Here is a 12500-nt window from a genome sequence, read left to right as displayed (position 1 = left end):
TGGTCCGATCCGTCGCCCTCGCCTGTTGCGGGGGCTCGGTCCCGTCGCGTTCGGCGAAAGCTTTGCCCGCTCTGGTGCGTCCCCGTGGGTTCCTTTGTCGGTTTTGCGGCCTTGGCGGCGGGCCTTCCGTGTCGGCCCGTCGTCTCGCTCGGACGTGCCGCGCGCAGTTGGTCCCCGACGGAGCCGGCACGCTCTTCCTCTGGCGCGGCGCTCGGTCTATGCCTCCGGCCGGCCCATGCGGCGGCCGTGCGCGGCGCTTCGGATTGGTCGGCCCGTCGTCCCGTCCCTTACGAAGTTTTGCGCGACCGCTCTCCTTTGTCGCCGGTCCCTTGTTCGGGCTGACCGAGCCGTCCGTTCGCCCCCTGGCCCGTCGCACGGGCCCCCGGCGCCTCCGCGGCGCCCCACCGAAAACTGTCACGACGCGCATCCAGCGCCGACGAGGTCGCAGGTTACGTGCGGCAGCCGGGGGGCTAGGCCGAGCGGCGGCGGGCCCGCCCGCGGACGGGTGCGGGGAGGAGCGCAGCCGGCACGCGGCGCGGAGCGGCGGCGGCATGCCGCCAGGCGGCAGACGGCTCAACCGTGCCCGAGTCCCGCGGGCACCGCGTCGCCCGGCCGGCGCGAGCGCACGAGGGCGGGAGGCAACCGGGCGGCGCCCGCGGAACCGGATGCGACGGCCGGCGCCGCACGGCCCCGACGGGTCCGCACCGAAAACCAGCACGGTGCGGATCGACCGCTGATGAGGTCAGAGGTTACGTGCGGCAGCCGGCCGGCTGGCCCGAGCGGCGGCCGGCACGCGACGCGGATCGAGCGGCCCCGACGGCTAGGCCGTACCGGAGTCCCGCGGTCGTTCGGGCGAAGGGGCGCGTGCTGCGGGAAAGGCCTGCGGCGGCGAACCGTCCGCCCGGCCGGCTGAGCCTTCCGCGGCGGCGCACACGTGGCGGCGCGGCCGAGATGACCGAGCGAAGCCCCGGCGATGGGCGGCGCGCACGTGTCCGTGCGGCCGAGATGACCGAGCGAAGCCCAGGCGGCGCCCGCCGTGCGCCCTGCCGGATCGCGCCTTCCGCCGGCGCGCAACGCCGGTCCCGCGTTCCGGCCGCGGGAAAGGCCTGCGTCGGCGAACCGTCCGCCCCGCCGGCCGAACCTTCCGCGGCTGCGCGCACGTGTCCGTGCGGCCGAGATGACCGAGCGAAGCCCCGGCGACGGGCGGCGCCCGCCGTGCGCCCCGGCGGATTGCGCGGCCCGCCGGCGCACAACGCCGGGCCCATGTTCCGGCTGCGGGAAAGGCCTGCGGCGGCGAACCGTCCGCCCTGCCGGCCGAACCTTGCGCGGCGGCGCGCACGTGTCCGTGCGGCAGAGATGACCGAGCAAGCTCCGGCGATGGGCGGCGCCCTCTATGCGCCCCGCCGGATCGCGCTGGCTGGCGGCGCGCAACGCCGGACCCCCGATCCACGTGCGAGCGGCGAGCGTCCGGGCGGGCCCCTTTCGCAACTTCCCTCGGTACTCTAAACACCCCTTGCCTCTCGGTCTTCCCCCCGACCCTCTCGGTATTGCTCGGATATGTGCATGCATCGTCCCTCGTTGCCTTCGGTTATCCTCCCCGGGGTGGGCTTTGCGCCGACGCGCCAACGGGGTGGTAAGGGGGCTACAGCCGCGGCCGCTGCGTTTCGCCATCCGCGCGTGCACCGCCGGATCCGAGTGGAGGTCGCGGGCGACTCGTCGATGCTTGTACTAGGGGCGCATGCCGGCAGCCCCCCGCGGGGTGCGGGACCCCCGATCGGCGTGCGAGGGACGGGCGTCCGGGCGGGCCCCGTTTCCAACTTCCCTCGGAACATTAAAACCCCCCGACCCCCTCGGTCTTCGCTCCGACCCTATCGCTATTGCTCGGATATGTGCATCCACCGTCCCTCGTTGCCTTCGGTTATCTACCCCAGGGTGGGCCTTGCGCCGATGCCCCGATGGGGTGGCAGGGGTGGGGCTGCCGCGACCGGCGCGTTTCGGCATCCGCGCTTGGGGGCTCGGACCCGAGTGGAGGTCGCGGGCGGCTCGTCGATGCCTGCACCGGGAGCGCATGCCGGCAGCCCCCCGCGGGGCGCCGGACCCCCGATCGGCGTGCGATGGACGGGGGGAGGGGCGGGCCCAGTTTGCAAATTTCCTCGGTACTTTAAAATCTCACGGCCCTGTCGGTGCTCCCTCCGGCCCTATCGCCACTGCTCGGATATGTGCATCCACCGTCCCTCGTTGCCCTCGGTTATCTACCCCGTGGTGGGCTTTGCGCCGATGCCCCGATGGGGTGGCAGGGGGCACGCTCTAGCCCGTGCCATGGGGCACAGGCGCCGGCGCCGTACGGCCCTCGCGGCGGCCGTGAGTGGCACTTCGGCTTGCTCGGTCTGTCCTCCCGGGACGCGCGACCCGTGCGACCGGGACGCGTGTCCGGGCCGTTCCCGTTTGCAACGCTCCTCGGTACTTTGGAACGCTTGGGGTGGGCTTTGGGCGGATGCCCCGCCGGGATGGTAGGGAGGGGGGGCTGCTGCTGCCGCGGCGGGACTTCCGCTCCACTCCGCACAAGTCCGTCGCCTCGCGGCGGGCGTGCCCGGTACCGTTCGTCCCCGAGGGAGCCGGCACGCGCCCGCCGAGGCCCCGGCGCATGGGCGCCGCCGCCGGCCGTCCGCGCGGCGGCCGTGCGCCGGCTTCCTCCGTCGGCCCTCCCGGGATGCGCGACCCGTGCGACCGGGACGCGCATCCCGTGAGACCGGGACGCGTGTCCGGGCCGTTTCCGTTTGCAATGCTCCTCGGTACTTTGGAACGCTTGGGGTGGGCTTTGGGCGGATGCCCCGCCGGGGTGGTAGGGAGGGGGGGCTGCTGCTGCCGCGGCGGGACTTTCGCTCCACTCCGCACAAGTCCGTCGCCTCGCGGCAGGCGTGCCCGGCACCGTTCGTCCCCGCGGGAGCCGGCCCGCGCCCGCCGAGGCCCCGGCGCCGGCCGTCCGCGCGGCGGCCGTGCGCCGGCTTCCTCCGTCGGCCCTCCCGGGACGCGCGACCCGTGCGACCGGGACGCGCATCCCGTGCGACCGGGACGCGTGTCCGGGCGGTTCCCGTTTGCAACGCTCCTCGGTACTTTGGAACGCTTGGGGTGGGCTTTGGGCGGATGCCCCGTCGGGGTGGTAGGGAGGGGGGGTTGGTGCCGCCGCGGCGGGCCTTCCGCCCCCCTCCGCACAAGTCCGTTGCCCCGCGGCGGTCGTGCCCGGCACCGTTCATCCCCGACGGAGCCGTCGCGCGCCCGACGACTTTCCGGCGCACGGGCGCCGCCGCCGGCCGTCCGTGCGCGGCTGTTGAGGACCCCCGCAAACGCCGCCAACCAAGGAAGGCATCGAGCCACAAAGAGGCCAACGAAGGCCAACTACATTACTTGGAGAGCCTTGGTCAAAGCTTTCATTCGGCCAAAGCACACCCATGGCCGACCCATACCATACATGACAAACCCCGGCCAAGCATGCCCAACCTTGGCCAAGCAACCCGCGCACATGTCCAAGCCTTGGCCGAGCATGCCCAACCTCTGCCGAGCCCACCGCGCGCTTGCCGCGGCCAAAGCCGGAGTTATTGCATTGATTTGGCGAGGTTCAGGCCAAAGAACCTCGCCAGCTACAGTGTTCTGGGCGAGGTTCAGGCCAAAGAACCTCGCCAGCTACAGTGTGCCAGGCGAGGTTCTGGGCGCCGAACCTCGCCAGCTACAGTGCTGGGCGCGCCCGCCAGCCGTCCGCACGCCCGCCAGGCCACCCGCCAGCCGTCCGCACGCCCGCCAGGCCGCCCGCGCCCAGCCAGCCAGCCCAGGCGAGGTTCGGCCCAGCGAACCTCGCCAGCCCGTGCCCGACAGCGCGCCAGCCGCGCGCCCGCCCGCGCGCGCCCGCGCCCACGCCCGCCCGCACGCGCCCGCGCCCGCCCGCGCGTGCCCACGCCTGCTCCGCCCGAGCGAGGTTCGGCCCAGCGAACCTCGCCAGGGCCCGCCTGCTGCCGCACGCGACTCCCCGCGCGCCAGACGCCTGCGGCCGCCCGACCAATGGCGTGCCGCGGCCCTGCCGCGCCCTGCAGCGCCCCAGCGTCCCTGCGGCCGCCCGACCAATGGCGTGCCGCGGCCCTGCCGCGCCCTGCCAGCGCCCCTGCCAGCGCCCTGCCCGAGCCGTGCCAGCGCCCCAGCGCCCCTGCCAGCGCCCTGCCCGAGCCCTGGCCACGCCCAGCGCCCTGCCCAAGGCCTGGCCACGCCCCAGCAGGCCTGCCAAGGCCCTGCAGCGCCCCAGCAGGCCAGCCAATGGCCTTGGCCAGCCTTGGCCAGCCTTGGCCAGCCTAGGCCTTGGCCAAGCTAGGCCAAGCCTTGGCCAAGCTAGGCCACCCCTTGGCTAGCCTATGCCACCTATTAGCCACCTCCCTTTGAATGGTTTTGACCCCTCTTGAAGAGCCTATAAAGATGTGTTGAGGGGGCTTGGGAGAACATCTTTGGTCATAGTGAGTTTCCTTGTATTTCGGCCTAAGGGCTTGGGAAGGCTTTTGCCTTAGTTTATTCGGTCTTAGAGCATGTTCTAAGACTTGGGCTAGTGAGGACCAATCATAGTTCCACTAGATTGTTGTAACCTTGTCTTTGGGAATTAAATCAACCGTTAAGCGTTCCTCTACATAATTTGAGCTTTCTACTTGCGTCATCGGTTGTTTTTCTTCAAGCCAAGGGTCGGGCCAAGCTGCAACCAGTAGACCCGCCCCTTGCCTTGATTCCCACCATCACTTAGAATATCCGAACACCTTCCGGCGTTACCCGCATCGGCCCAAATCATCCATCTTCGAGGTGCGCATAAGGAGCACGGGACATAGAGTGGTGTGGAGGCTTCCGGGCCGAAAGCCACCCTCCATCATTGGTGCTTTCATTGAGAGACTTCCAAGAGAGGTCTCTCCAAAGAGGTAACGCCTTGAACCTAAGAATATTTCAGATTTGAGTTAGGATTAAGAAGCGTTATTTTCTTATATGCTTGAAAAGTGAGCTTAAAAATTTTTATTACTCTTGCACTTTAAATTTCTTATCGTGAGTTTGGGAGGGTAAGCTTCAAGTTACTTCCTTGCAAGTAGTATTTAAATTTCAGCACTATAAAATTTTTTCTTGCAAAGAGGATGAGAGCATTTTTATTGTAAGGAGGACGGATTGTTTTCTATTTTGCTCATCATAGGGATAGTGCCAACGGGGAGGCTACTGGTAGTACCCGGCACTATTTGACCCAACTACTTGGTGTTAGAGTATAGAGGGACGGCACAAGAGGGAGGCTACTGGTAGTACCTCGTGCCCTCCTAACTACACTAGGTAGGGAGCAAGTAGAACAACAACACGTTCCTCTCGGGGTGAGAGGCTTGCTCTATTGTAAATCCTTGTTGTAATCGGAGGTGATTGAGTGGTGTATTCTTCGCAATATTATAAAAAGGAGGGTCGGTTCATCCCTTGGGTGACGACCAAAGGAGGTTTGGTGTGAGTTTGGAGAAAAGAAAAGAATGGAGTCCGGAGGAAATTCCAACACCCATCAAGATAGACTAGAGGCTCTAGAAGGAAGTTCCCAACACATAAGCCGAGCCCTTGAAAATATATCCACTACCCTAGCCGGTGTGAGGGACCATTTGGAGAGGTTGGATAAGAGGGTGAGTGAAAATGAGAGAGAGAGGGAGCTTAGAAGATCAAATGAAGGAGACCCTTGGTCGCACGTATCTCGGCGGGGCCAAGGACGGGAAGAGAGGGGTAGTGAAGTGGGAGGCTTGAGGCCAAACCATCTAGAGAAGATAGACCACCAAAGGCCCCGAAGAAGAGGAGGAAGAATCGAAGCTAGAGGTATAGAAATTGAGAGATGGCTAGAAGACGAGGAGCTTAGCCGTGGGAGTGAACACGAAGAGGAGCCATACCATGTCCGAAGGCCTATTGACCGGAGGAATGTCATGGATGGAAGGAGGAGGTTTCGGGAAGAAGGCTTTGTGGAAGAAACTAGGGGGTTTGTGCCACAAGAGAAGGGGATGAGAAAACCCAAGATAGACTTTCCCAAGTTTAGTAGTGGAGACCCTTATGAATGGATGGATAAGGCAGAACAATACTTCGATGTGTATGAGGTCCCAAGAGGAGATAGGGTCACACTTGCTAGCTTCCATCTTGACGGAAGGGCTAGTAGATGGTGGAGGTGGATCCGGGATCTCTATGAGAAAGATGACAAAAGACTTGGATGGACGGCCTTTGTAAAGGAGTTCATGTCACAATGGGGACCTTCTCCCGTTGTGAACCATCATGGCCAACTATCCAAGTTAAAGCAAGAAGGAAAAGTGCAAGCCTACATCGACGAGTTTCGGCTACTCCAAACTATGGTGAGTGGGTGGTCCGAAGAAGCCCTCCTAGGCACTTTTCTTGATGGGTTGAAGCCGTGGCTATCCAAAGAATTGAAACTCAAACAACCTACGCGGCTTCAAGAGGCAATGAGAATGGCGGAAATCTTGGACCAAAGCTATGGTCCCGAAAGAAGAATGACAAAGGAAGGCTCCCATTCCAAGGCCACCATGCCCTTGCCACCGAAAGGGCCTTGGAAGGGAAAGGAAGAAGCCGGAAGAAGCCACAAAGATCGGCCCCAACAAATCAAGAAGTTATCAAGAGAGGAGCTCCAAGATTATGTCAAGAAGGGCCTTTGCTTCAAATGTGGAGACAAATGGAGTAGGGGCCACCAATGCAAGTCCGGCCAAGCCTTTCTTCTTGATGTCGGCTCCGATGAGGAGGAAGCCACTACGGAAGTTTCGGAGGATGATGATGAGCAAGAAGATGAAGGGAACTATAGCCCAAAAGAGGAAGAGGCCGAGCTTTCTTTGCATGCCTTGTCGGGGGTGCAAAGACCGTCCACCATGCGCTTGATGGCATGGGTGGGCAAGCATGAGGTTTCTCTCTTGGTAGATAGCGGCTCTTCTCACAACTTCATCAACTCCGGCATTGTGAGAAAAGTTGGCTTGAAGGGAGCCGCGGTAGAACCCTTTGAAGTCAAAGTGGCAAGTGGAGAAAAGCTCCGATGTGAGGAAGTAGTAAGGGATGTTCGCATGAATATCCAAGGGGTGAGAATCAAAGCCGACCTACACATCTTGCAACTAGTCGGCCTTGACGTGGTGTTGGGGAATGCATGGCTTCGAAGCTTGGACTAGGTGCTAACCGACTATAGCACCATGACCATGGAGTTCAAAATTGGAGGACAAAAGAAGAAATGGATCGCCATGAGCAACAAAGAGGTGCGGTCTTGTGAAGCCAACATGTTAGAGAGGTTATGCAAGGGTGGAGCATCTTGCTTTGCCATCTTGATGACCGGCCAACATTATGAAGGAAGCCACCAAGAAGAAGATGAAATGAAGGGGGTCCCTCCAAGAATCCAGAGCCTACTTGAAGCCCATCAAGGAGTCTTGAAGGTACCCACTACCTTGCCACCCCAAAGAAGTTTTGATCATCCCATCCGGCTCAAGAATGAATCGACACCGGTAAACGTTCCACCCTACCGGTATGCCCACTTTCAAAAAGGAGAAATAGAGAGGCAAGTGGAGGAGATGCTCAAGCAAGGTTTGATCCAACATAGCACTAGTCCTTTTTCTTCTCCGGTGCTACTTGTTAGAAAGAAGGATGGAACTTGGAGATTTTGCACCGACTATAGAGCCTTAAATGAAGCCACCATCAAGGATCGATTTCCCATTCCCACGGTGGATGAAATGCTAGATGAGCTTCATGGCGCGAAGATCTTCACCAAGTTGGATTTGAGGTCCGGATACCACCAAATCCGGATGAAGAAGGAAGATGTGCACAAGACGGCGTTCCGAACCCACTCGGGACATTATGAATACCTTGTAATGCCATTCGGCCTTTGCAATGCACCCTCTACATTCCAAGCTACCATGAATGAGGTATTTCGGCCCTACTTGAGGAAGTTTGTTTTGGTATTCTTCGATGATATTTTGGTCTACTCTCGGACCATGGAGGAGCATGAGGAGCATCTTGGAGTGGTGCTCCGCCTTTTGGAGAAGCACCACTTCTATATTAAAGCCTCCAAGTGTGCATTTGCCCAACCGGAGCTAGAATATTTGGGCCACTTCATTTCGGGAGAAGGGGTAAGAGTTGACCAAAGGAAGATTGAAGCCATGGTGGATTGGCCACTACCCAAGAACATCTCGGCCTTGAGGGGATTCTTGGGATTGACCGGCTACTACCGAAGATTTGTGAAGAACTATGGGTTGATTGCCAAGCCTTTGACCGCCATGTTGAAGAAAGGAGAATTTGAATGGACCCCGGAATCAAGAGAAGCCTTTGACAACTTGAAGAGGGCCATGACACAAACACCGGTCCTAGCTCTCCCGGACTTCTCCATCCCATTTGAAGTCTACACCGATGCTAGTGGGGATGGCATTGGTGCGGTTCTAGTACAACAAAAGAGACCCTTAGCCTTTCTTTCAAAAGCCTTGGGGCCCATGAAGAAGGCTTGGGGAACATATGCAAGGGAGCTACTAGCACTTGTGCATGCCGTCAAAGTATGGAGACCTTATTTGCTTGGGAAAAAGTTCACCATTGTTACCGACCAACAAGCACTAAGGCACCTCTTGGAGCAAAAGATTGTGACCCCGGAGCAACAAAAATTCTTAGTCAAGTTGCTTGGCTTTGAGTATAATATTGTATACCAACCCGGGAAGGAGAACAAAGTGGCGGATGCACTTTCAAGAAAAGAAGGAAGTCCCATGCTATTGATGGCCGAAGGAGAAGAGCCAACTTCCATGGCTCTTAGTGGGATTGAATGGCAAATATGGGACCAAATCAAGGAAGCCAATAAGCTTGATGCTCCGGCCATGGAGATCATCGAAAAGATTGAAGCCTCATCCGAAGGAGTGGCCAACTACAAGCTTAAAGAGGGACTAATTTTCTACAAGAGGTATGTCTATGTGCCAAACGTCCCCAACTTGCGAGCAAGCATTCTTGATCACTTCCACAATAGCAAAGAAGGAGGGCACTCGGGATGGCTTCGAACCTACATCCGAGTGAAGCAATTCTTTTATTGGGAGGGACTCAAGAATGAAGTCAAAGCATTGGTGGCCGAGTGTGAGACTTGCCAAAAGATTAAATATGATCCGAGGGCACCAATGGGGCTTCTACAACCCCTACCTATCCCGAACATGATTTGGGAGGACATTTCAATGGACTTCGTAGAAGGATTACCAACCAGCAAAGGAGTGGAAGTCATCTTTGTGGTAGTGGATCGGCTTAGTAAGTATGCTCATTTCATCCCTATCAAGCATCCTTACACGGCCAAATCGGTGGCACTTACATTTGTGGAGTCGGTGGTCAAACTTCATGGCATTCCAAAGAGCATAGTGTCCGACCGGGATAGAGTCTTCATGAGCACATTTTGGAAGGAGCTATTCACACTTCAAGGGACCACATTAAAGGCAAGTTCATCTTATCATCCACAAACGGATGGACAAACGGAGGTAGTAAACCGAACCCTTGAGCAATACTTAAGGTGCTTTTGTCATAATCAACAAGCCAAGTGGGGAAGATTTCTTGTATGGGCCGAATATTGGTATAATACTACCTACCAAGCTTCCATTAAAACAACCCCCTTTGAACTAGTTTATGGGCGACCCCCTCCGGGTTTACACCGACATGAAAGGGGAACGGCAAGGAGCGAAGAAGTGGAGCAAGCATTGACCGAAAGGGACGAAGCCATAACCAATGCAAAGAAGGAGCTCAAGAAGGCCCAAGAAAGGATGAAGAGATATCATGACAAAAACCGAAGAGAGGTAACTTTCCACCCGGGGGATTTAGTATATTTAAAGTTACAACCTTACACTCAAAAGTCCCTCAAGAAGAATTTCAACTACAAACTCTCTCAAAGGTATTATGGGCCTTTCAAAATATTGGAGAAGATTGGAGAAGTTGCATACCGGTTGGATTTACCAACCACTTCCTTACTACATCCGGTCTTTCATGTATCCTTACTCAAGAAAGTGGTGGGCGATCCTTCATTAATCAAGCAAGACCTACCGACCATTGATGAAGAAGGAAGACTATTGTTACAACCCAAGGAGGCCATCAAGTATCGTATATGGAGGAAAGGAAGAGAAAGAAGAAAAGAATGGCAAGTGTTGATTCAATGGGAAGGAATACCAAGAGAAGAAGCCACTTGGGAAGACTACGAGGAGATGATCCGGAGGTATCCACACTTTATCCTTGAGGACAAGGATATTCTTCAAGAGAGGGGGAGTGTTGAGGACCCCCGCAAACGCCGCCAACCAAGGAAGGCATCGAGCCACAAAGAGGCCAACGAAGGCCAACTACATTACTTGGAGAGCCTTGGTCAAAGCTTTCATTCGGCCAAAGCACACCCATGGCCGACCCATACCATACATGACAAACCCCGGCCAAGCATGCCCAACCTTGGCCAAGCACGCCGCGCACATGTCCAAGCCTTGGCCGAGCATGCCCAACCTCGGCCGAGCCCACCGCACGCTTGCCGCGGCCAAAGCCGGAGTTATTGCATTGATTTGGCGAGGTTCAGGCCAAAGAACCTCGCCAGCTACAGTGTTCTGGGCGAGGTTCAGGCCAAAGAACCTCGCCAGCTACAGTGTGCCAGGCGAGGTTCTGGGCGCCGAACCTCGCCAGCTACCGTGCTGGGCGCGCCCGCCAGCCGTCCGCACGCCCGCCAGGCCACCTGCCAGCCGTCCGCACGCCCGCCAGGCTGCCCGCGCCCAGCCAGCCAGCCCAGGCGAGGTTCGGCCCAGCGAACCTCGCCAGCCTGCGCCCGACCGCGCGCCAGCCGCGCGCCCGCGCGCGCGCACCCGCGCCCGCGCCCGCCCGCGCGCGCCCGCGCCCGCCCGCGCGCGCCCACGCCCGCTCCGCCCGAGCGAGGTTCGGCCCAGCGAACCTCGCCAGGGCCCGCCTGCTGCCGCGCGCGACTCCCCGCGCGCCAGACGCCTGCGGCCGCCCGACCAATGGCGTGCCGCGGCCCTGCCGCGCCCTGCAGCGCCCCAGCGTCCCTGCGGCCACCCGACCAATGGCGTGCCGCGGCCCTGCCGCGCCCTGCAGCGCCTCAGCGCCCCTGCCAGCGCCCCAGCGCCCCTGCCAGCGCCCTGCCCGAGCCGTGCCAGCGCCCCAGCGCCCCAGCGCCCCTGCCAGCGCCCTGCCCGAGCCCTGGCCGCGCCCAGCGCCCTGCCCAAGGCCTGGCCACGCCCCAGCAGGCCTGCCAAGGCCCTGCAGCGCCCCAGCAGGCCAGCCAATGGCCTTGGCCAGCCTTGGCCAGCCTAGGCCAAGCCTTGGCCAAGCTAGGCCAAGCCTTGGCCAAGCTAGGCCACCCCTTGGCTAGCCTAGGCCACCCCTTGGCTAGCCTATGCCACCTATTAGCCACCTCCCTTTGAATGGTTTTGACCCCTCTTGAAGAGCCTATAAAGATGTGTTGAGGGGGCTTGGGAGAACATCTTTGGTCATAGTGAGTTTCCTTGTATTTCGGCCTAAGGGCTTGGGAAGGCTTTTGCCTTAGTTTATTCGGTCTTAGAGCATGTTCTAAGACTTGGGCTAGTGAGGACCAATCATAGTTCCACTAGATTGTTGTAACCTTGTCTTTGGGAATTAAATCAACCGTTAAGCGTTCCTCTACATAATTTGAGCTTTCTACTTGCGTCATCGGTTGTTTTTCTTCAAGCCAAGGGTCGGGCCAAGCTGCAACCAGTAGACCCGCCCCTTGCCTTGATTCCCACCATCACTTAGAATATCCGAACACCTTCCGGCGTTACCCGCATCGGCCCAAATCATCCATCTTCGAGGTGCGCATAAGGAGCACGGGACATAGAGTGGTGTGGAGGCTTCCGGGCCGAAAGCCACCCTCCATCAGCGGCGGCCGTGCGCCACTTCGGCTTTGTCCGTCGGCCCTCCCAGGACGCGCGACCCGTGCGACCGGGACGCGCATCCCGTGCGACCGGGTCGCGTGTCCGGGCCGTTCCCGTTTGCAACGCTCCTCGGTACTTTGGAACGCTTGGGGTGGGCTTTGGGCGGATGCCCCGCCGGGGTGGTAGGGAGAGGAGGTCTGCTGCCGCCGCGGCGGGCCTTCCGCTCCACTCCGCACAGGACCGTTGCCTCGCGGCGGACTTGCCCGGCACATCTCGTCCCCGACGGAGCCGGCACGCGCCTGCCGACTTCCCGGCGCACGGGCGCTGCCTTCGGCCGTCCGTGCCCGGCGGCCGTGCGCCACTTCGGCTCCCTCCATCGGCCCTCCCGGGAAGCGCGTCCCGGACGTTCGGGATGCGCACCCCGTGCGACCGGGACTCGCGTCCGGGCCGTTTCCGTGTGCAATGCTCCTCGATTCGTTGGAGCCCTTGGGGTGGGCCTTCGGAGGATGCCCCGCTGGGGAGGTAAGGGGGTGTGTCCTGCCTGGGCGGGCCTTCCGCCCGAGCCCGTCGGCCCGCACGGATGGTCGGGCCGCGCGGGCG

The 12500-nt window shown here is 60.2% G+C and overlaps 1 protein-coding gene across 1 annotated transcript; it reads left to right on the top strand.

Moving 5' to 3' along the window:
- Positions 1-5957: 5957 nt before the first annotated feature.
- LOC148702155 (uncharacterized) lies at positions 5958-7190 on the top strand. The gene has a single exon (XM_088706165.1). It carries the CDS (start codon positions 5958-5960, stop codon positions 7188-7190), a length of 1233 nt encoding a protein of 410 aa, XP_088562291.1.
- Positions 7191-12500: the final 5310 nt, after the last annotated feature.

This window comes from Phoenix dactylifera, chromosome 10 (assembly GCF_051530095.1).
Source record: "Phoenix dactylifera cultivar Ajwa chromosome 10, Ajwa_hap1_PhDact_Kaust_v1.1, whole genome shotgun sequence".
Classification (NCBI taxonomy): Eukaryota; Viridiplantae; Streptophyta; class Magnoliopsida; order Arecales; family Arecaceae; genus Phoenix; species Phoenix dactylifera.
This window is presented reverse-complemented; position numbering and strand designations above follow the sequence as displayed.